The sequence below is a fragment of the Malus sylvestris genome, chromosome 15 (assembly GCF_916048215.2).
Source record: "Malus sylvestris chromosome 15, drMalSylv7.2, whole genome shotgun sequence".
Lineage (NCBI taxonomy): Eukaryota > Viridiplantae > Streptophyta > Magnoliopsida > Rosales > Rosaceae > Malus > Malus sylvestris.
This window is the reverse complement of record NC_062274.1, coordinates 958620-982139: the sequence shown is the minus strand read 5'-3', so window position 1 is coordinate 982139 and position 23520 is coordinate 958620. Positions and strand designations below refer to the sequence as shown.

Genomic DNA, 23520 nt, shown 5'->3' with positions numbered 1-23520 from the left:
AAAAATCTAAATATAGAGATTAGAAACTCCTCAGTTATATAGTACAAAAACTAGAAAACTTTAGAAAGTAACGTTACGTTACCTACAATAAATAATCAGAGATGCGTCTCTTTTTCAAGATCATAACAAATTAAGAAAGCTATCGCTCTAACGCCAATAATTAGAGAAATATTTGGAGTGAAAATTTCGATCACAAACTAAATTAACAGAAGACGAATCAAGGCAGACAAAAAACAGGGTTAAAAAACTAGATAAAAAGGATAATGTGGCTCTTTATAATAGCCTATTTCTTGCACGTTTTGTATTGCCCCAAGCTTCAGGGGCATTCAATTGAGCACATAGGTAGGACCCAGATGAGCATGATTTCTTATAATATATATAACACGACATCTTGTACCTAAAAACCTTTGACCAAGTTCTGGTACCCCAAATCATTGCTAGCTTCTAAACAAATTCACAGATACATTGACAATATGCACATATTATTAGTTAATCAATTTTTTTTTTTAAGAGAAAGTGGGGAGCAAGAATTGGGATGGGCAACGGTTATAGCGGACGGGTAACCGCAATTATTTATCCATAACCGTTTATTCTCATACCTGCATAACCGTTTACCCATTGGGTAATTGCCTAAACGATTATACTCATACCCATAATCGTTTATAAATGGTTAACCGTACCCATAACCGTGTACCCATTTAATCGTAACCGTTTAGTACCTATTTACCCATTTATCATTTTTTAACCATTTATCCTTTCTTTTTTACCACTTACTCATTTTTCACCCATCTATGTGTTTTTTTAACAACTTGAAAATTAAAAAAAAAAATTTGTCATAATTTTCTTTTTCTAACAATTAAACACCATTAAGGGTACATTCATCATACATTTCTGCATTTTAATTTTTTAAGTCCTTATACCATTCAAATTATTGAAATCATAGTTTACAGACGATATTTTTAATTGTTAACAATGAAGGTAATATAAAATTTGCTAAGTATTATTGGGTTATGAAAACTGTTAAAAGACAATATTCTTGGGTTATTTAACTCGGAATGTAAAGTATTAACATAAGGGGTGTGATATCCACACACCCATTTTTACTTCTCCCACACATTTTTGGTTTTCGGGCATCGGATCGGATGAATTGAAAAAGATCAATGGATAGAAATTAACAAGGGGTGTGTGAGAAGTAAAAAGAGATGTGTGGATAGCACACCCCTAACATAATATATATAATGGACCATGAAATTTAAAGTGGTTAAGGAAAACTATATTATATTAGCTACATAAATCATGCACTATAGTCAATAGCATTGATCTAAGTTTTGTCCGATAGGGAACATGGTTTGTGTTAATTTTACATATATAAAATAAATGGGTAAACGGTTACCCGTTTATAACCGCGGTTGATACCCATAACCGCCAATTTAAATTTCACGAGTAAACAGTTATACATATAACTGTTTATTTATCTCCGCGGTTACCCATAACCGATGGGTATTTGCGCATCCCTAAGTAAGAATGAGATGTAGAACAAGATGTACAAGAAAAAGCACAAAATAAAAATTAAAACCCGAAAAACATATGTTTAAGTTGTTTTCACTTTTAAATTATTTCATTAGTTTTCTTTATTTCTTCATCTTTCTATCAATCACATATTCCTTTCTCACTTTCAAGTAGAAAATCAAAATTGTAAAATGAAAACGTTGTCAAATAGAACTTGATATCCAAATTCATACAAAATATTTTACCTTTCGAAAGCAATTTTCAATGAACAGAAAATTTCTATACCAAAGTTCAAAACAAATCATCAACTTTTATTGGTCAACATAATAATAAAATTTTGAATCATTGCTTTCACTTCTCAGGACAAAAAAAATTGAATGTTAATGTTGAACCGCACAAGCCATACCACAACACATACGTAATGCACTCCAAACTTGAAAGAAAACTAAAAATTCAAAGAAACCTTGGGAAAGAAGATAGCTTTTAGCATTTTTACTGTAAAATTTGAGATTAAAATTGAGTATCTGCTCTCTTCTTCAATCTAGTGACAACATTCATTGTTGCTGACGGGACTCCTCCGTCTGTCCCCACACGTTTACGTGCATGTGGTTCCTATCTTTTCACTCCACCACAACTATACATTTAAAGCCCCCACCCCTTTTTGGGACAACTTATATACATCCAATTCTGTGGGCAATTAGTAAGATTAGTCAATTTCATTTAAATAGGTCCAATAATTGAGATTTCACATATGCTTATTTGTGGGTTGTACCATATTTACCCCTTAAGTTTACGAATTGTAGTAAATACATAAAATTTCTTAATTTTGGGATTATTTGTGGTTTAACTAATCCCTTAATTATAAGATTAGTTATAACCATATAATCACCTCAGGCTCAACCCCCAGTCCGTTTCATCCCTCCTTTTTTCCTTCTTCCAAACAATTCCCTCTGTTAGATCATGGAATCAATCATCCTTTTTTTTGTCTCTTCTTTTCATGGGTGATATTTTTGTGTTCTTCCCTCAAAATTCGTTTATTTAATGAAGGTATATTATATCATATTTATATTTCTATGTTCCACCATGTAGGTTCCCAACATTTTTCTTCCAATACAATAGGTAGTTTATTTTTGTTTTGCAGGTAGATTATATCTGCTTTGTAGGAATAAAGCATCCTTCTTCCTACACAATAGGTAGTTACTAGATTATATTGGTTTTGTTTTCTTTATAAATGGTAGGTAGTTACTAGATAATATTTTAGTTTGAGTATTTAAATATTCCAAATTTAAAAACTGAATAAATGATAAAAAAAAATAATAATGAAATTAAATATTTTTATCTGAAGGGGCAAAATTGATAAAAAAATATGTAATTTGATAAATGGACTTAGTCCAAAAAATTACCTATGTTTTTGGACCTAGATCCAAAAGCCCCTTAATTTTTTTTTGGTCGAAACCACCACATCAATTTAAAGACACGAGAAAATTTTCATTATGACCAGAACACGAATGGTACGTTACGTATTTTTATATAAGTGATGATAAATTATATTTTTTAAGTATTAACTTTTTAACACACATATATTCCACTATTTATATAGTGACACGTGATGTATCACTCCGTGTTCCGATTACATTCAAAAATCTCCGTTAAAGACACCCACCCCACAACTATTTAAAGATACCCACCCCAAAGCATTCGACATTACAAATCCTACCTACACTTTTACATTTCACACCAACAGACCAAAACACACGACAAAAGAAAGAATGAACCCAAAAGTAATCCTCTCTCTTTCTTTCCTCTTCTTCTTACTCAACTTCCTCCTCATAATTTCTAAGTCTACCCACGCCGCCGGAGGCAAATGGGTGCTCTTGCAGCAAAACATCGGCATTACCGCCATGCACTTGCAGCTCCTCCACAACGACCGCGTCGTCATCTACGACCGCACCGACTTTGGCATGTCCAACTTGTCCTTGCCCGATGGTAAATGCCGCGAGGATCCCAACGACACCGCTCTCAAAATTGACTGCACTGCCCACTCCGTTGAGTACGACGTCCCCACCAACTCCTTCCGCCCACTCATGGTCCAAACCGATGTCTGGTGCTCCTCCGGCTCCATTTCCCCCGACGGCCGCTTGATCCAAACCGGTGGCTTCAACGACGGGGAGCGCAAGGTGAGGATTTACGAGCCATGCAATGGTTGTGACTGGAAGGAGTACGACAACGGCTTGGCCGCCCGCCGCTGGTACGCCACCAACCATATTCTGCCAGACGGACGGCAGATAATCATCGGCGGCAGGCGACAGTTCAACTACGAGTTTTATCCGAAAAGTGCGTCTTCGAGCAATGTCTACAGTCTGCCGTTCCTCGTGCAGACTAATGACGCTAAAATCGAAAATAATCTTTACCCTTTTGTTTTCCTCAACGTCGATGGGAATTTATTTATCTTCGCCAATAATCGGGCTATTCTGTTCGATTACGTGAAGAACATCATCGTTAAAACCTACCCACAAATCCCCGGCGGCGATCCAAGGTCATACCCGAGCACAGGGTCCGCCGTGTTGCTGCCGTTAAAAAACTTACAAGCTCAGTTAGTTGAGGCGGAGGTTTTGCTTTGCGGCGGAGCTCCGAAAGGGTCTCATGAGAAGGCTGTTAAAGGCACTTTTGTGGAAGCTTTAAAAACATGCGGGCGGATCAAAATAACCGACCCGAACCCGCAGTGGGTTGTGGAGACTATGCCTCAAGCAAGAGTCATGGGAGACATGACATTGCTTCCTGACGGCACCGTTTTAATTATCAATGGCGCAGCGCTTGGAACTGCGGGATGGGAATTTGGACGGAACCCGGTTTTAAATCCGGTTCTGTACCAGCCTAACAATGCAGTCGGGTCACGGTTCATGCAGCAAAACCCGACAACAATACCGCGGATGTACCATTCAACCGCAATATTGTTGCGCGACGGTAGAGTGCTCGTTGGGGGCAGTAATCCTCATATTTATTACGAGTTTAAGAACGTGCTTTTTCCGACTGAATTGAGATTAGAGGCATTTAATCCTGATTATTTGGACGCTAAGTACGCAAACTTGCGTCCCAAAATTGTTGCACCGAATTCACAAGGTACGATCACTTACGCACAAAAGTTGGCCGTTCGATTTTCGGTGACGGGGACTTTAGCTACAAATTTGGTGTCGGTGACGATGGTGGCGCCATCATTTACGACTCATTCATTCTCCATGAATCAGAGGGTGCTTGTTCTTGCAGCTGAGAGCGTGACAAATGTGGCACTATCGACCTACCAAGTTCTAGTGACGACACCGGGGTCGGGAAATCTTGCGCCTTCTGGATATTATCTTTTGTATGTGGTTCACCAGAGTATACCGAGTGAGGGCATCTGGGTCCAAGTTCTGTGAGAAAATATATGATAGTGTATAGAGATACGTACGAATATTTACTTACAAATGGTGAATTTACAGTAAAAAATCAGTCGAAAAAGTAAAAATGTTCATAGACGAGCTAGGAATTAGTTTGTTGCTGTACAACATTTTTACAAATAGCTTTGGTTTCAATTTGTTGTATTTACATTTTTTTTTTCCAGAAATTATCATGAGTGAAGTTACAAGAATTAAAATATGTCTCTATCAAATTTTGCCCAGTACCGCTTAAATTCAATGATTAGGTGAACCATTAACATCATATTGTTTGGACCCAATTTTACACCATCGGTCTAAGCGATCGAGGCCGTTAAGTGAGCATGGTTCCCGACCGTTGGATGGAGAAGTGAGGATAATTTTGTTATTAAAGGATAATGTTATGGTCTTTTATCATAATATTTATTTTTTAATAATGGTTTATCTCAACATTTTCTTATGAAAATAATTATCTCCAAACAAGCCGTATAGTTCGAATAGACTTGGAATTCTTGTTATCATATTGGAGTAGCGTGATGGGTGCGACTAGAATTGTCGAGGTGCATGATCTTCTTCTATGCGCGGGATAATACCAAGATGAAATCCCTGATAACCACCAAAAATAATGGAGCCACACGTATCCTAGATTGAGATAATTGTTGGCATAAGAATTATATGCTAATAATTAGCATAGTCTTCAGGGGATAAACACGCATGCATTGATGGTTTGATTCCATCAAATCCTACGGCCAAGATGATGTGGAGATTTTGATGCAAATTGAAGGTTTGATTCCATCAAATCCTACGACCAAGGATGTGGAGATTTTGAATAAAGCATGGTTTGATTCTGTTGGATAACCGCGTACAATTATGATGGTTCTGATCCCATCAAATTGGTATTGACCTAATTTAAGATAAGGACTAGTGGGAGATTAATCTGCACAAGTCATGCCAAAGGTCAAATACAATTCTTTGGAGATTAAGCCACGTCAAGCATGCATGTCTCTATAAATATGAGTGATTGTGCAACGTTCAAGAGACCTTCAATTCAACACACAAAACTGCCCTGCGCAAACCCTCTCAACAACTTTGAGATTTTTATTTTCTCTTTTCGCTGACACATCTTCCGTTGGCATCAACAGCACTGTGAAAGCAATCGGTGATATCTTCAGTCGGCATAGATAGCACTGTCACCGTAGAACCAGCCGGTCTCGCAGCATCTTCAGTCGGCATAGATAGCACTGTGTCGAGGGTGACTGGTTACCTATCAAAGTCTCGGTCGAGAAGGATTTCCGAATCCTTTTTGGCAGAGGTCATCTCATTAGCCTTTTCGGCGAAGTGAGGTGTTACAAGTTATTACATTCGGCACATTGAAAGCCGAATTTGATATTGAACTTTGCAGAACTACCAGTCTTGTCTTCAGGCTCTAGAACCCGAAGGCCGAGAGTGTTCCTTCCTCGGCCGCAGTCGCGAGATTTAGAAGTCAATAGCGCACCCAACGCAACATCAACAAATTTTACTCATCGGCCGAGCTCGGCCGACGAGTTGGCACGCCCCGCATTCAACAGAATGACGTAGTTAGCTTACTAATTACTCGGCCAGCGCGCCACGTAGGCTTGGTAGTTTTTAGGGTCAACACATATATATATATATATATATATATATATTATATTGAATAATTAGATTCAAAATTGATTAAAATACATGACGCATTGATAATTAACGAACGTTATATTGGGACATATTGGTGAATATGTAATAAGAACATATGGATATTAATATTAGCACATAAATAAATACTCTTAAACACATGAACTACTAGTTCCTTATTTGTAAATGTTTAATTTAACATCGCTTACGTTTCATTTTGTAATTGGAATAAAAGTAATAAACATATATAGTTTATAATCTCAACAAAATTCACAGCATTATATTGATTAGTTCGTACAATTGTTTGTCGGTGTGCCAATACATAACGGAAACACGGGTGGTACATCATGTGTTTTTATATAAATGGTGACATTTTTTATTTTTTAAGTTATTAACTTTTTAACACACATATTTCATCATTTGTATAATAACACATAGTGTACCAACTTGTGTACCAGTCACACTGAAAAATCTCTCCTTTAAAAATAAAAAAGTGTCAAAAACATAGACAAAATATCTTTGTCCCAGCAGGTATAACTGAAAAATCTCTCCTCTAAAAATGAGCAAGTGTCAGAAACATAGACAAAATATCTTTGTCCCACAGGTATATCGTATATAACATATGTGTTCTTTTCGATCAGAAACAGGTACGTATTCTTCATCCCAGAAGTTTCCTAAGATGGAAGCTTTTTGCTTTTAATCATGGTTTTTTATTTATCAATATTTGTCGATGTAGAACACCGACAAACAATTGTACGAACTACTCAATATAATGCTGTGAATTTTGTTGAGATTATAAAGTATATATGTAAAATTCTGTTTATTACTATGATTCCAATTACAAAATGAAACGTAAACCGATGTTAAATTAAACATTTACAAATAAGAGGCTTGTAGTTCATATGTTTAAGAGTATTTATTTATGTGCTAATATTAATATCCATTTGTTCTTATTACATATTCACCAATATGTTATTATTTTTTGGATACGATACGATTCGCCCATACCATTTTATATCATTTTCACTGCGGATAAAAAGCTACAGAGAATTCATCAAATAATTAATAAATAATTATGATGGTTGCTTAATGATATAGATTCCTGTCAATTTAATCTTTTTAGTTGCATTGAATTCGATTTCGAGATTCCTAGCGTCTAAGATTTGTTAAAAACAAAACTGGAACCTTTGAGTCGTTTTCCCTGTCAGCTAGCCTCACCAAAATGTCAAATGCAAATGTAGAAAAGTTTCTTTTCGACTTTTTTTTCTTCTTCTTTTTCTTCATAGAAACGATATAGAATCAAACAAAGGTACAGCTTGTACCCAGCTGAGCTATGATCTCAACTGCGACTGTATTTTAACTTTATGTACATATTATTTCCTAAGTACATATATGACTTTGTATTTTACATGATAAGCATTATCCCCGCACATAAGCAAGGCTCCAAAACTATGTATTAGTCCTTCAAGTAGGGTTCTTCTGTTCACATGGAAATTAAACCAGCTCTTCATCTTCATATTTGAAACCTCCCACTGCGCACCATCAAGCAGATAAAATGATAAAAACACAATTTTTCTTCCCTACACACTTCTATTTAACTTGTCATTTGTTCGTTTAATCTACTAAATTTAATGATCGATCATAAATAATTAAAGAACAGTATGTAAGAGGATTATAAATAAAAAATTGTATAATTATCAACAAAAGCGCCCAAAACCAAAAAGTCATATGTACGACAACAAAACATGAGGCAACTGGTTTTGCACCGTCAATTTAGCCAATTTGCAGAGGTTGTCTTGGTGTGCATGTTGGGAGATCAACGGCTGCACCTGTAAAGAGCTGCTAGTGTACAAAGAAAATTAAGATTAAGAGAGGGATCGAAAATGGTTAACCCCACAGTCCACATGTTGCAGAATCAAACATAAGAATGGAATCAATTCCAGCAGGATGCTCGTGTGTGCCGGTAGTCAGCTATTATGTCAATTATACGATGCGTGTCTTTTCCAAGAGCTTAAATAATATTTTGCTATATAGATAATGGAGAGAGGTAAAAGAGACGATGAGAGTCGAGATAATCTATTGGTTATATTTTACGTTTATTTATCACATGTGACAAATATCATGAATTATTGTGTGAACTTGTTGATATAATAATGTGTGGTATACTTTCTACGAACCCCATTACTCATTAATAAAAGATTTTTACAAATTCATCACATGCGACTAATGTCAATGACTACCGTCAATGGGACGAGACTATGTATGTGTATGGATAGATTGGTAATTAAAAAACATGGTGCAGCCGGATGGAACATGATGATTGTTAATTTCTAAAACAAAAAGTGATACAGTTTTTGTCTGGGGAATAAGAGTCTAGCTTTGCTAGATGCAGAGTAGAATGATAGTTTTTAGCAAATGGCAGTTAGTACTTAGTAGGTCACGGGTTACTGAGAGAGGCCTCGCAAGATTCATACGCAGGTCACGGGTTTGTGTTCATAAGGGATAAAAGCCACCTTTCCCCTTCACCAACCAAACAACTGATACCTCCCCAATCATTCTCTCAAATCCCACGGGAAAAATTTAGAGGATTTTTCACCCGTTCTTGTTTATTTATGGTTGGTTGCTTTCTGAGTTAAGTCACAAAATGCATAAGTTATAACTTATGAGAGTTAAACTAAAAACCTTATAGTTATAAGTGAAGAAAATACAAGTGGAACGTAATATTTATATTTAATTCATGATGTGGCATTAGGCCCTCCTAACTGTGGGTTGAGAATTTGGTCCTTCCCTCGAAATGGGCTTGGTATGTGGGCTTTCATGAACTCTATTAGGCCGATGGACTGGGGCTTTAAAATGTGAACAAAGTGTTTTTGGTTGAGATATGAGTTTGTGACGTTTGAATTATTCTAAATATTTTGGTAGAGTTGTTTGAATAGGCATAATAGGGTCAGAAAACAGAAAAATTCCATATTTTTGTGAGAAATACACTGATGAAGTCCGAACTCCATAAATGAAAGATTTTATTATGTCACAATATTTTATTACAGCGTGACTCACTAAACATTAGTGTATCTTTTAGATACGTGGCAAGTCTTTATTAACAATGCCTTTTTTTATTTTATATTATTGCTTCCGGTGATGCTAATAAAATTAAATATTGATTACATGAGAGAAATTCTCCTCTACCAATTCGGCGGTGTTGCCCATTGAAGAACTTGCAGGCAGAGAAAGTTGAGGCTCAGGTTTTGGTCTGCGGTGGAGCTCCGAAATGGTGTTATGTGAAGGCGAAAACCGACTCGGACCCGCAGTGGAACGTGGAGACTATGCCTCGAGCTAGGATTATGGGTGACACGGTGTTGCTTCCAAATGGGGGTGTTTTGAACCCCGTGGTTTACAGCCCCGATGGTGCACCTGGGACACGGTTCCGCATACAAAATCCAACCACCATTCCTCGTATGTACCATTCTACGGCAGTACTACCACGCGAATGTCGAGTACTTGTTGGAGGCAGTTCACCCTACTTATTTGGAGGACCAATACACAAATAAACGTTCCAAAATCATCATTCCCCGTTCGCACGCTACGCATTACCATACACAAAAATTAGCTACTCAATTTTCTGTCACCAGAACACTCGCAAAAGATTTGGTGTGGTTACGATGGTGGCGCCGCCATTCTGTACACATTCATTCTCGATGAATCAAAGGTTGTTAGTACTCAGCTCCGAGAACGTTACGCACATTGGGAACTCGATGTTTCAAGTTCAAGTTATCTTGCACCTTCTGGTTATTGTCTTTTATTTGTGGAACATCAGCAAAATCCAAGTGATCAGGGAATTTGGGTACAAATCGTTGAAAAATTACACAGCAATCATAGCCTAAGGTTAAAAAATTGTGTCAGTGAAAGGTTTGGGAATTCTCTAAACGAGTATTAGAAGAATCATGTATTTCTAACCAAAATGTGTGAAAAAATTAAAATTTCCGACCAAATTGTAATCAACCACTGTTATGTTTGAAAATTAATTTCCCTTCACATATCGATGCTTAAAACCAGAAAAAATCCAATTTTATTGCATAAAGTTGATGGAGTTTAAGTAAATTAACAGAAACTCTAATCACAATTCTCAATACATGTATATTTACATATACATCGTTAGTCTCAAACCTGATGTTCAGATGGTGATAAGGTCAATGTTGGAAGCTAACCAGCTCCTGGAGTCGAGGGGTCGAAGTCAGCAAGGGGCTCCCGAGCAAAGGGTGTTGTCTGCATCGAAGAAGAAGAAAGAAAATGAAGGGTTTTAGTCTCCAACGGCTAGTTTTTGTTTAAATGTGGATGTAAGTGTGTGAGTGACAAGTGTACACTCCAGATTAAATCACTTAACCCCCAAATGAAAGGTTAGGATGTAATCTGGAGTAGTAAGGCTTAAATGATTGTTAAAGTCTCTTGTCAATCATTTTTTTAACAGGTATGGGTGATGGCAATACACCATACTCTTGTAAAATCTCACCTTACTTAATCAATCAGGGTTATTGCATTTTAGCACAGCCAGTATCCAACCTCCAAGTTCTCTCAATTCTCTGTCATTCTAATAAAAAAGAAACCGGTTCAAACAATCAATCAAAACCACAAAACAAACAAACTTTATCATGGCCTCAGAGCTTTGTTACTGATCTAAAAAAAAAAAGGGAAGTCTAGGCGTAATCTGTGCAAATAGAGATTTCTGGAGCACCAACGTAGTGTCTTCTACAACAACAATCAACAAACTACCCTAAAATGAAGGGATCCAGCAGTAGCAGTGAGCTAAAAGCTCCAGTCCTTGATGGGGAGAATTATGATTTTTGGAGAATAAGAATGACAACCATTTTCAAATCCTATGATCTATGGGATATGGTTCAACACGGGTATGAACTACCTGAGATGAAGATTGATGCTTTAGAGGAAGATCTCACAGAAACACAACTCAAAACACTGAAACAGAATCGGATAGAGGATGCTATAGCACTTGGAATCATTCAATGTGTTGTCTCAGACACCATTTTTCCAAGGATAGCAAATGAAGAGACTGCAAAGGGAGCGTGGGAAGTTTTACAGCAAGAGTACAAAAGAGACACTAAAGTTAGAAAGGTAAAACTTCAGTCCCTTATAAGATATTTTGAGTATAGGGAAAATGAGCTGTTAAAAGACTACTTCACTAGGCTGTTTGATGTTGTAAACAAGATGAAAACATATGGTGAGGAACTGCCTAATGAAAGAATTGTCCAAAAACTATTGATTAGTTTGACTAAACCCTATGATTCAATAGTGAGTGTTATAGAAGAAACCAAAGACACTGAAACTCTCAGTGTGCAAGATGTGATGGCATCCTTAAAAGCTTTTGATCAAATACTCGAGAGGCATGCTGACTATGCACCTGAGAAAGTCTTTCAATCACTCAATGTTGGATCTAGTAGTCAAGCCAGTGCAAGCAATCAGAAACCACATTGGAAGGGCAAGAACAAGAAATGGGAAAGAAAAGGGTATCACAACTCAAGACCTAACCAAGGCAGCAACATCAATGCAGGTCCAAGAACCAAGCAACAATGCAAGCACTGTGATAAATTCCATCTTGGGGAGTGTTGGTTAAAGGACAAGCCTAGATGTCACAAATGCAACAAGTTTGGGCACATTATGAAGGACTGCAGATCAAAGAATGTGCAACAAGTGAACTGTGCAAATCAAGTGGAAGAAGAAGCAAATGTGTTATGTGTTTTCAGTGCAAAAGTGGAGAGAAACAATGAAGTGTGGTACATTGACAGTGGCTGCAACAACCACATGACTGCACATGAATCATTACTCATTGACATCGACACAAACTTCACTCGAAAAGTGAAAATGAGAGATGGAAACATTGTCAAAGCCACTGGAAGAGGAACTTTGGTTATTAACACCAAGAAGGGAAGAAGATGCATAAGGGAGGTGATGCTAGTGCCTGGATTGGATGAGAATCTACTTAGTGTGGGTCAAATGATGGAGCATGGCTATTTCCTACTATTTGGGGGAACTGTGGTTAAGATCTATGATGACATATCCCTATCAAACTTGGTGACCAAAGTGGAAGTGAAAAACAGAAGCTCTCCACTTATGCTGAAGTACTTAGAATAAGTGGCTAGGAAAGCAAGTGTGACAAGTTCTATGAAGCTATGGCACAAGAGACTCGGTCATTTAAATATGACAAGCTTACAAAATCTGCAAAAGCATGAAATGGGGGATGATTTGATTGCAGCCTATACAAAATTAAAACAATTAGCAACTTATATCTTATTAACTGATTGTTTCTCAGGAAAAATCATTCACAACTATCAATTTAAATTTTCTAGACATTAGAAACCTTGATGAAACGCACCTTGGTGGCGAGTTGCTTCCTCGGATCCTTATCACTGGTGGATTTGCGAGCTGTTTGCTTTGTACGAGCCATTTCTTCACAAATGAATCACAAAAAACGCAAAAAAAATTTGAAATAAGAGAGACGAAGAACCGATCAAAACCCAGAGATTACGAACATGAAGAAACTAGGGTTTCAAACTCAAACCTTTCGAAAGGGGAGGAACTAGGGTTTTGATCTTCACACTTTGTCAGGTAATTGAGAAGTTGGGAATGAGATGCATGGAGGGAATGAAAGAGCGGTTATTTATACTGGGAGTGGCAGTTGATACGTGGGTTGCAAGTTTTCGACGACAACTAGGATTCGGACGGGAATATTAATTTTTAGGAATGGAAAGGGATCCTCTTCGGATCCCTTCCACCGAATCTACCCAATCTTGAAATCCGGATTCTTAAAATTTGATCAAACGGCTATAAACAAGGTATCTTTTTAAAAATTATAATAACTTTAATTGTTGGATTAAATTTCAAGAGTTCGGATTTAGAAATCGGGTGGATTTGGTAGAACGGATCTGGAGAGGATCCCTTTCCTTTAGGAAATCTTAATCCTCGTGCTTTGTCTCTGATTGGCTAATTAGTGGGTTGACAGGTGGACGAGTTGTGTTTCTTTATTATTATTTTTTTGTAGTATAATTATTATTTTTGTGAAGAGCCGAGTTGTGTTTCTATTGTGAGAGAAATTGTGAACGAGTCGTGAGTAGGAAAAACTCGGCCGAGTTGTAAATCTTCTCGACCCTTCCTCTGAAAAATTGAAAGCTTTGGTGGTTCGATGGAGGCTGGCAAGAAGAAGGGCTACGCGTGGGCAGTTTCAGCCGGACTCTGTGCCGCTTCCGCCGCCCTTTCGGCGAAGATAATCAGTCCTCAGGTGCCTTTCCAATCTTCAATTTCACGAATTCAATCTTCAATTTCACGAATTTAAGACCGTTGGATTTACATCTCAAAAACCCTATAATCTCTTGATTTGATAATTTTATTTTTGTTGTCAAATCTTGATTTGATAATTGAGGTGAATACTTATTGGGGATTTTCACAGATTGTGAAGTACGGTTTCGTGGTATTATTCATCGTGGCAATGTGGGGTTGTTTTGTGCAAAGCTTAAAGAATCTCTCGGCTCTGCAAGCTACAGCGACGAACTTTGCTACCAACTTCCTCACTTCTGGTCTGGCTGGATACTTTTTGTTTCAAGAACCCTTATCCGAGAAGGTAAATTCATAGTTTTTTGTTCCACTTTGTGTTGATTGAATGCAATTTTATTCATTTATTTCGTGATTAAAATGCTCAAATTTATTAACTCTGCCAAGTTTCTTGCGTAATGTATTCGTTGTATACAAATGTGTGAAGCGAATGATTGGATGACACTGTTGTCATGTACGACATTGTTTACTTATTTGGAATGAGGGAAGTCATTGCTCGGGTAAAGGAAAGGAGGAGTGAGTACGAGATCAATTAGTCCACCGTAGTTGATATGATTCATGGTTCTCAAGTATTAGATTATGGACTCCCACATTTTTGTTTTATTTTGTATGGATTAGCAATGAAAGGGGAAGTCGAGAGTTGGAATAATTCTAAATTTCTAATACCCGTGTTGTGTTTTTAGTTAACATTGAGACGAATCAAAATGGTTCTAATACTCATACCACGGGAGTAAACACACCTAGTATTAAGTGCTTAGGCCGGAAAAGTGGTGAGAATTGCTGGACCTTCATTAGTAGGCCTCTAACTATGTGCTCACAGATCATATCATTCAGAAATTGGTTTCGATAAATAAGAAGCTGAAACAACTATTCCTTTTTCACACAAATGGTGATGGATGGATAGATGGATGGATGGATGGATGGATGGATGGAGGAATTTTGTTCATGAAACATTCTCTCTTTGGCTCAAACTCTTCATAGCTCTACAAATGCAACTGCTTGCGCGCAATTTCTATGCGTGCATATAATTGTTCATTGTGATAACATTGAGAAAATGTGTCTTTACCTTGCTTGACTTTTGTCATTTGCGTAACGAGAATGCTTGTTTGACAGTGGTTTGCAGGCGCCCTGCTCATTGTAGTTGGTGCACTCATACTTGGTAAGTCAAGTATTGGGAAGAAGGCTCGTACGGACTAAGTTTTCTGCATTTCACATTACCCGTTTGGTTGAGATATCAGATAACTTGAGATTTTGTGAGATGGGCATGTAACTAAACCGTTAAAATATTTGAGTGTTTTTTTTTAATGTGATTTTTTGCTTATTGTCATTCTTCCGACCACAAAAGTTGCACTGCTCAAATTAATTGGTTTAATGCAGATTTGTTGTTGTAGGCAATTGTAGGCATTCGTGTCAACTGTTGCATAAACTTTTGCATTCCAGCGTGTGGAATACAACTTACCTATGCTTGATGTAGCCCAAATTTTTAATATTCTCCAATATCTCCACTCAACTAATATTGATTTCTACTACTTCTCCATTTAAACGTTGGAGAATGCTCATTAATAAAAAATAAGCACGTTAATCAACATTTATAATTCAATCATCAACCATATCATTTCGTTTGCAGAATCTGGTTTAAACATTTGATCTCTGTAGCATTACCCATTTATATATGTTAGACACAGTTTTCTTCCTTTACAAAAGCCGCTTTCATTCATTTATTTGTTTGGATGGCTATATTAATCATCCTAATCTGACCTAACCTCAACCATATGGGTCATAGTCACAAAGAATCAATGAAAATTAAATTTGATATCTGATAAAATATATTTGTAAGTTCAGGAGGAAAGCTAAAATAGCTATTTGAAGAATATTTTATCAATTTCAATTTCCCTTCTACTTTTGAGCATTTCTTCCTCAACTCTAATGCACTGCCGTCTAACTTGAAATTCACGTCTGGCGTGGAGGTATCGAAACGCAAAACGAAGCTGCAACGCCCTGCAATCGTTGGGGAACAAAATATGTGAAGTACCGAACTGTGATGCTTACACATGGATCATGAAGAAGATGTGTACGTACCTGCAAATCGAGCCGGTCGAAATTAAAATAGTCCTTCATGGAGTGTGAATTATATGCTATTAGATACGACTTATACGCTTCTTTTGCTGATTTGCGCAGGTAGTAGTTGTCCCCAACCGTCTGCTCCTGCGTATCAATCAAGTTATCAAACCAATACATAAAATTAAGGTTCCTTAATTCGGAATTTAGAAATAGATAACAAAATTTGAACTACACTAACAAACAGGAAATTACCAGCTGAGCCTGCACTTTTCCATTCACCTTAAATACCCGAGATCGAAGGAAGATATTGGCGGCCTGAAAACACAATGAAATATGGAATTCAAAGCGACGATAAAAGTTATTGACAAGACAATAATCCATGCTTCTAATCTGGGAAGCATGGCAATCATACCTCCAAAAAGCGTATAATTCGCATCTCTTCAGGAATGAGGAAAAGGAGTTCCCTTCCTACTTCGCATTCTCCTCGAGCTCTTCGAACAACCCTGCGTAGGTATTCCTGCAAGCAGACATCCGATGAGACAACTGGATACGAAACTTAGTTGAAATGTGCTAGTAAAGAAGGGGAATTAGACACCATGAGGTCATCTGGAGGATCAAACTGCAAAATCCAGTCCTGCAAAGAAAAGGAGAAAAGAAGCATAAGTTAACACTGTAAAACTTAGAAACACAGTGATTCGCTTATTGTTACGAAAGAAAAGTTTTTGTAAGAACGTTGCCATTGTCATCTGTAATATCATTGAACAACAACAAAACTAATGAGAAACCAAAAAAATTCTTGATTGTAGCAGCGAATTGCATGAAGAAAAAGAAAATACCACTGCAGGAATATCCAGTCCACAAGCAGCAACATTAGTACAAAGTAAGAACCCTTTCTCTGCTTTGCAGAAGTCAAAAAAAGTAGTTGTCCTCTCCTGCTGCGTTTGCTTTTCATGGACACCAAAGCAATTCGCATTGAGGGATCGAAGAAGGTCAGAGTGGAATTTGACTGAGTCACAAGAACAGAAGAAGACTATCCCTTTGGTATACTGATTCTTCCCCATAAAAGAATATAGGAGAGCTATTCTTTGCGAACTAGCCACAATACAATAGTCTAGTGTGACCTATATATATCTTGTCAGTGTCAGATTCATTAGGTTAAATCGAAAGATTAATCAAGAAACAAAAAAACAAAAACACTGCATAAAAGAATGGCGTGCGGAAATCGTTTTCTCTTGTTAGGGTCAGCTGGATCCCTATACCTGAGGTCTTAATCGATGTCTCTTATCAATGTCATCCTTATCTTGTTCCCAATCACCTTCTCCTTTATCTTCTTTGTCGGTCTGATTAGGGATTTGAGGCTCTGAGTCTTCCGTGCCAGTTGTATTCGGTTCCGATGGCTTGCTTCCTCTCTTTCTCTTGCGATTCTTCTTCTTCTTGTCCGTCTTCGCGGCGTCCTCGGGAGATGCGTAAGCGATTGGTTCTGTCATGGCGACTGTTTCAACAGACGAGCTCTAGCAGAAACTGTGAGAATGCGTTTATGCATGGCAGTTGTGACTTAATAATAAGTAGGGTTTGGGCGTTAAATCCCCATCCAACCGCTGCGTTGCGATAACCTACTTTACTTTTTGGGCTCAAGCCCAACCATTGCAAACAACCTCAAAGCATGTGTTTGTGTACAAGAGGCTGACATCTTCATGAATCATGTTCACAAGACAAATACTGTACTCCTCGGTCAAGTTCTACCAAATGTTAGGAGATATCATAGGTCAAGCAATGAGAGATATACTAACATAATATTACACACGCGGTTACACTCAAAGCATTTTTTTTTCGTTGGTCATTTCATATTTCTCCACCCACAACACGAGCCCAAGTTAACAACTAAACTTGGTCGAATTTCTAGGTCAAGCCACAAAATTTTGATGAAAACGAGAGTATTGCATTCAACCAACAAAGAGTATAAAAGAGCGGCAAAAGAAGACTCAAGCTGAATTAATAACAATCGTCAAACAGTAAATCTACTATGAAATTCAAAGTAGAATCCAACCAAGCACAGGGAGGCTCGACTGCGAGGCCATAACGGGCAAGGCGGTGGGCGAAGCTGTTAGCTTGGCGGCAGACATAAGTACAGCTAACCTCAGTGATCATTGAAAGCAAGTCTTTTGTATCCTCCACATTTTATCAATCGGAGACGAATTGGTCAAATAATCATTCAGTGCAACAATAACCTAAAGCAAATCACTCTCAATGCAAAAGTAGTTGAAAACCCCTCGCCACAACAAAATCACCTCTGGAGCTCCCATAGGCCGCTACAACAAAATCACCAACTACATTTCTCACAAGAAAACCCACCCCTCCATAAACCATCACCGGGGGTATGGGTTGAGGTGTGAGGGGGTCTCGAGTTGGCCGCCACACACTCCTATCACCATGGCAAACAACGGAGATTGTCAATTGCCTCCAAAGCAACTGTGTAAACTACTCTAATCTGCATGTAGTAGTGTGATAATTTAAGAAAATGATGACAAAAGTTTTGTTGGTCAGTAATAAGTAAAAATGTATTTTACTCGGTCAATAATTTTTGTTTCTAATAAACAATATTGGAGAGAATTCAAACATAAAATTTAAAAGCAAAATTAATCGCTCTTAATGACTTAAAATAATGAATTATTTCTACTGTTTCTATTATTAGAACTTGGTTTTTATTTATTTTAATAGCGAAATAGTACCCCTTAGTACTATGATTTAGTAGTATTTCTCTACATTTGTAACTGAGAGGTCGTAGTTCGATTCTTGCCAGAGACGAATTTAAACCATATTATTCGGCGAATTTGGAACTATATTATTCTAATTCGTTGTGAGGTTAAATTCACTCGTCCTCTCTTATAATAGATAATATTTTTTGTTTCAAAAAAATTTTCAGAAAGATAGTAAAAAAAGGAGGCTAAAAAACAGTAGAAGAAAAAAGAAAATGTAAGATAGACAGTTGAAAACCACTAAACTCCAGTACAGTGCAGAAGTCTACGTCTTACTTTATCATGTCTTCGTCTCTCTCCTCTCACGGAGTCTGATGAGAGAAAGCACCCAAACAAAATAAAAAGTAAAAAATTATCCTTCTTCTTCCTCCTGGACTATTCCCCTTACCCCCCTCATCTTCTTCCTCAATATTCAGGGTTTTACTGAACTCCCCCACTCTCTCTCCGGTAAGCTCCGATTCCCTTCCACCTCTTCTTCCATGGCGATTTCTTTTCATTTCTGCAGATTATATCTTTGGTCTCTTTTTTATCAGTTTATACTTGGAGCTTGGTTTTAGGCGGTGCTCTTCAGAGAAGCTTCGAATTAGTTTGGAATTAGTTGGTTTGTGTTTGATAATTTCGATTGCGATTGTGTTTTGGTTCTGCAATTGATGCTTGCTGTTTGTGATTGGATTGGAGATTTTGGGGTTTCTAGGGTTTTGCTTCGCTTGTGCTGCTTTAGGAAGTTAGGAACTGGTTCTTTGAACTTTGAAGCTACTGTTCGTATGAATTTGAATGTTTGATCTTATCCTGGTTTAAAAATTGATTGGGTGCTTAAGAATCGGGAAGAAGTCTGATTTTAGCTGTTCTGTCTTGGTTAGTTTTAGTACAATCTGTGAAAAATCGTAAGGAGTTGTGTGCGTTTTGATTGGTATGCTCCGTAAATTGCATAATGTTTCCAAAAATAGAGATGAAATCAATTGAATTCCATGTCTGCCACACTAGGTTTAGTCCTTATTTTTATTGTGGATTCATGACTACCGATGAAGTTGCCGAATTTATATGTAAGGAATCGCGTTCAGGGTTCTCTTAGATTGTTCTGACTTACGTTGTAAGGAATTGCGTTTAGGGTTCTGCAATCTATAAACGAAATGTGAACATTTATCTTAATGGGCATCCACTGCAGGATATGTAGCCTCAATGGGAGTTTGATGGTTTGCTAGCATAGTGTTTATACTAGCAGTGGAGGTGTAAAACTAGCATCTGTAGCTGTTGCTATTTACTAATCTCAGATGGATGACGGTGGCCATCGCGAAAATGGAAGGCACAAAGCAGATCAGTATAAAGCAGCTCAGGGTCAGGTATGTGGAAGCAATTTTCTGGATACAGCTACTTAAATTGAATATTATGTGAATTGGCACGTCTAAACTCTTACATGAGGTATGCGTTATATGCATATTCAATGCTTATCTGATGATATTTTGTCTCATTTTTTGTCTAGTGGTTGATGCACAATCAGCCATCAATGAAACAGATAATGGCTATAATGGGCGAAAGAGATGCAGCTATTCAAGAAAGAAATTTGGCTTTTTCTGAGAAAAAGGCTGCCCTGGCAGAGCGAGACATGGCATTCCTGCAACGAGACGCAGCAATTGCAGAACGAAATAGTGCGATAATGGAACGAGACAACGCCATTGCAACTCTTCAGTACCGGGATAACTCCTTAAACAGCGGCAATGTATCTTCATGCCCACCAGGTTGCCAAATTTCCCGCGGGGTCAAACATGTGCACCACACGCAGCAGCAGCAGCAGCATGTACATCATATGCCGCACATGAATGAACCTTCTTATGGTTCGAGGGATATGCACACGAACGATTCCATCACAATGCCACCAGATGGTTCAGTGCCTACAAAGTCACGGCAGCCCAAACGACCAAGGGAGCCCAAGACGGTGCAACCAAATAAGAAACCTTCAAAATCTCCAAGGAAAGTGAAGAGGGAGAGCGAAGACTTAAATAAGATGACATTTGATAAATTACATGACTGGAAGGGTGGCCAGGATATGGGCAGTGGAGGTGATGATCTTAACAAACAGGTGGTTGTGTCAAAGTCTGATTGGAAACGTCAGGACCTGGGGTTGAACCAGGTTGCTTATGATGAGTCGACCATGCCGGCACCCATGTGCTCGTGCACTGGTCTCCTCAGGCAATGCTACAAGTGGGGGAATGGGGGTTGGCAATCCTCATGTTGCACAACTACAATGTCGATGTACCCATTGCCGGCAGTGCCCAACAAAAGACATGCCCGTGTAGGTGGGAGGAAGATGAGTGGGAGCGCCTTCAACAAGCTACTTAGCCGGCTTGCAGCTGAAGGCCATGATCTGTCAAACCCAGTTGATCTCAAGGACCACTGGGCCAAGCATGGAACAAATCGCTACATCACGATCAAGTAGATAAAAATTGGGTAGAGCGCAGTCAGAGTCAGGTAGGAGAAGGGAACGTAGTGATCATGTATGAATTTTATTTTCAGCTCGATGGCGGGAGGAAATAATGATCCAATAATAGACAGTTTGAAGTAGTAAGATTTGGGAATGTAGGCATCTTCTCCAGCAATGTGGCCTTTGAAGAAAGAATAGGCCTCCGCTATTTCTTCCCAAATTTTATCAACATTAGCTGGATGGGTTGATAATGCAGTAAGATTTTCTGGAAAGCCAAGGCCGGTATGGTCATGCGAGGAAGAAGGAGGGCCATTTCGAACCAGTCTTGGCACCGAGGACTCCGATCATCCCGTGTAATAAAAGGGTTTGTAGTGTATTAATAAACCCTAATTGCCATATCTTATCCGTGTAGCTGGCCATCGTTTGTTGATACATCTCTGTTGAATCATTTCAAGCTTTAATCTGTGCATGTCCTTCTCAGTTCAATCATTTCCACTTCCAACTTTTATGAGCTTGTAGTGATTTTCGCACTCTCAGTTTTGTAAAGCTAAACCAATCGTTTAATACCATGTGTTTGCGATTGGTTTAGCGCAAATCAGTTCAAGCTTCATTTCTTACAGATTGTTTTTTCGTAATTATGAAATTATATTCTATGGTTAATTCGATATTACATTGGATTTCAGGTGTATGGCATGCACCGGAAAAATGAACTAGTATTATACGTGGATTAAAAATATTTAAGGAAAACTAATGAAAAGAGTTTGAAAATTTTGATTTTTAACGAACAAAATAAAGGTAAAGAGAATAGTACCAAGTTTGATTTTTTAGTGTAAAAATGTAATTTTTTGTTAAAATAAACAGTATCGTAAGCTTTTCGTTAAATTTTTTTAAAATTTAACATTAACAATCAAGGATCCAACGGCGAAGATCTTATACTCCTATTATTCATTGGGGTTATTTCAATCGCAGCCGTCCATAATCCTTCTCCAGAGAGAAATAAAAAGCATTGGGGTTCTTTCAATCCCAGCCGTCCATTATTCTTCTCCGGAGAAAAATAAAATTTTTGGCTAAGCTGTGTCAGATAACATTTTTTCAGCATCCGTAAGTCAGACAGGGATAACTGTTAATATTGTGATCTCATCATCCACAGCAATTCAATCAAACAAAACCAAAAAAAAATTAAAAAATTAAAAAAGAAAAAAAATATATATATATATATATACAGAGCCTTCAGACCGTCCTAGTTCATGATATTTTCTATCAACACATTACGCAAATTATAATAATTTGCGATTCAGTCGATATAACATAGTCATCACCGGCCAAACATTCGATCAACAAAACAACGTTGAAAAAAAAACATGTTTCGTATTTCTTAAAAACCTTTGAAAAATAGAAAAATAAAGAAAAGGGAAGAAGAAGAGATAAGAGGCATCAGATCTTCCTATTCAATTAAGAACGTATCAACATGCCCGAATCGAAATCCGAGCATTCAACCATTGAAAAAGATTTCATCAACTGGCCTCGCGGATTTCTCCAACAAACACAAATTGGAAAACAAACAAGAGAGAAAATATTTAAGGAACATCGAACGCCGACAGTGAGTAAGCTCCGAAAAACATAGAAGAAATCGAAGGAGGGAAAGTTTGAGATTGAGGAAGAGAAGACGGCTAGGGTTTTACAGTTCGACTGAAAAGCTAGCGCGTCGACCGGTTTATAAAAGATTTCGGGAGGTGTTTTGGGTTTGTGGGGCTTCGATCGGACGGCTGAGATTTAAGGTGTTTTTAGTAGTGGGCTTTGTGATGAAATTTATGTTTTGAGGCCTAGGGGATTGAGTGAACCCACCCTCCATATGATGATTAGGCCTCAAGATAGCAATATCACTTAGTCAAGAAGTGGGCCTGGAATACTACATCAGGCCCAAAAAATGCAATGCTATACATAATACACCTTCACTTTTACTTCGTGAGAGTGATAATTCTCTCACGCACATTTTTCTTCTCGCAAAAATTTGCACGTGAGCAAACCACTTCTTCTATCAGCGTTATATTTCCAATGTATGTGAAGAGGAGAGTTCTCTTGTTGATACATATATTGTCAAATAGTATGTAAAATTGGCTCAATACAAGCCAGAGGACATAAAAAAAGAGTCACACATTGGCTCAAATATAAGTGGTTCATGCGTGAAGAGAGTTCGTTGAGCCTGACCTCACCCAGGATGTTGGACTTAGGTGCTTAAGTGAAGTGGGTGATAATATCAATGCACGTTCAAACTTAGTTGTAGACATTTACAAATCGCATGATACAATAATTCATATCTGAGCATTGGTTCAACTAATGGTGCATGAGTTCAAGGTTCACTTTTCTTTAACTAACATGA

The 23520-nt window shown here is 37.8% G+C and overlaps 4 protein-coding genes, 1 long non-coding RNA gene and 2 other non-coding genes across 8 annotated transcripts in view; 3 read left to right on the top strand and 4 right to left on the bottom strand.

Moving 5' to 3' along the window:
• The window catches only part of LOC126605710 (uncharacterized), a 93899-nt gene that overhangs the window by 55336 nt on the left and 15043 nt on the right, over positions 1-23520 (bottom strand). The window lies entirely within an intron of this gene.
• On the top strand, positions 3208-5140 carry LOC126605688 (aldehyde oxidase GLOX-like). The gene has a single exon (XM_050273114.1). The coding sequence runs from the start codon at positions 3279-3281 to the stop codon at positions 4920-4922; it is 1644 nt and encodes a 547-aa protein (XP_050129071.1). The 5' UTR covers positions 3208-3278; the 3' UTR covers positions 4923-5140.
• On the top strand, positions 13626-15231 carry LOC126605708 (uncharacterized). Its single transcript, XM_050273143.1, has 3 exons — positions 13626-13854; positions 14023-14193; positions 15018-15231. Exons 1-3 carry the CDS (start codon positions 13759-13761, stop codon positions 15099-15101), a joined length of 351 nt encoding a protein of 116 aa, XP_050129100.1. The 5' UTR covers positions 13626-13758; the 3' UTR covers positions 15102-15231.
• On the bottom strand, positions 15698-17502 carry LOC126605704 (DEAD-box ATP-dependent RNA helicase 27-like). Of its 2 annotated transcripts, none has more exons than XM_050273137.1 (7): positions 17225-17502; positions 16802-17086; positions 16561-16599; positions 16378-16482; positions 16218-16280; positions 15984-16103; positions 15698-15902 (listed from the first exon to the last, which is right to left on the bottom strand). In XM_050273137.1, exons 1-7 carry the CDS (start codon positions 17450-17452, stop codon positions 15855-15857), a joined length of 888 nt encoding a protein of 295 aa, XP_050129094.1. In that variant the 5' UTR covers positions 17453-17502; the 3' UTR covers positions 15698-15854. The 2 variants fall into 2 exon arrangements, with proteins under 2 accessions (XP_050129094.1, XP_050129093.1); XM_050273136.1 differs by having other exon boundaries at positions 15984-16109; positions 17225-17499.
• On the top strand, positions 18991-21626 carry LOC126605702 (protein BASIC PENTACYSTEINE6-like). Its single transcript, XM_050273135.1, has 3 exons — positions 18991-19168; positions 19887-20061; positions 20202-21626. Exons 2-3 carry the CDS (start codon positions 19993-19995, stop codon positions 21153-21155), a joined length of 1023 nt encoding a protein of 340 aa, XP_050129092.1. The 5' UTR covers positions 18991-19168; positions 19887-19992; the 3' UTR covers positions 21156-21626.
• LOC126606098 (small nucleolar RNA R38) lies at positions 22211-22292 on the bottom strand. Its single transcript, XR_007617120.1, has one exon. It is a non-coding gene; the product is annotated as a small nucleolar RNA R38 (small nucleolar RNA).
• LOC126606111 (small nucleolar RNA snoR64a) lies at positions 22572-22650 on the bottom strand. The gene has a single exon (XR_007617128.1). It is a non-coding gene; the product is annotated as a small nucleolar RNA snoR64a (small nucleolar RNA).

What these genes read in the sequence shown, in the direction of transcription:
- LOC126605688 (XM_050273114.1), top strand. Translation starts at nt 3,279, where the DNA reads ATGAACCCAAAAGTAATCCTCTCTCTTTCTTTCCTCTTCTTCTTACTC.
- LOC126605704 (XM_050273136.1), bottom strand. Translation starts at nt 17,452, where the DNA reads ATGACAGAACCAATCGCTTACGCATCTCCCGAGGACGCCGCGAAGACG. An exon ending in GACATCGATTAAGACCTCAG is followed by an intron (nt 17,087 to 17,224) that starts GTATAGGGATCC and finishes AGATATATATAG; the next exon opens with GTCACACTAGACTATTGTAT. An exon ending in GAATTATACGCTTTTTGGAG is followed by an intron (nt 16,281 to 16,377) that starts GTATGATTGCCA and finishes TTGTGTTTTCAG; the next exon opens with GCCGCCAATATCTTCCTTCG.
- LOC126605702 (XM_050273135.1), top strand. Translation starts at nt 19,993, where the DNA reads ATGGATGACGGTGGCCATCGCGAAAATGGAAGGCACAAAGCAGATCAG. An exon ending in ATAAAGCAGCTCAGGGTCAG is followed by an intron (nt 20,062 to 20,201) that starts GTATGTGGAAGC and finishes TTTTTTGTCTAG; the next exon opens with TGGTTGATGCACAATCAGCC.
- LOC126605708 (XM_050273143.1), top strand. Translation starts at nt 13,759, where the DNA reads ATGGAGGCTGGCAAGAAGAAGGGCTACGCGTGGGCAGTTTCAGCCGGA. An exon ending in CGAAGATAATCAGTCCTCAG is followed by an intron (nt 13,855 to 14,022) that starts GTGCCTTTCCAA and finishes GGATTTTCACAG; the next exon opens with ATTGTGAAGTACGGTTTCGT. An exon ending in AAGAACCCTTATCCGAGAAG is followed by an intron (nt 14,194 to 15,017) that starts GTAAATTCATAG and finishes CTTGTTTGACAG; the next exon opens with TGGTTTGCAGGCGCCCTGCT.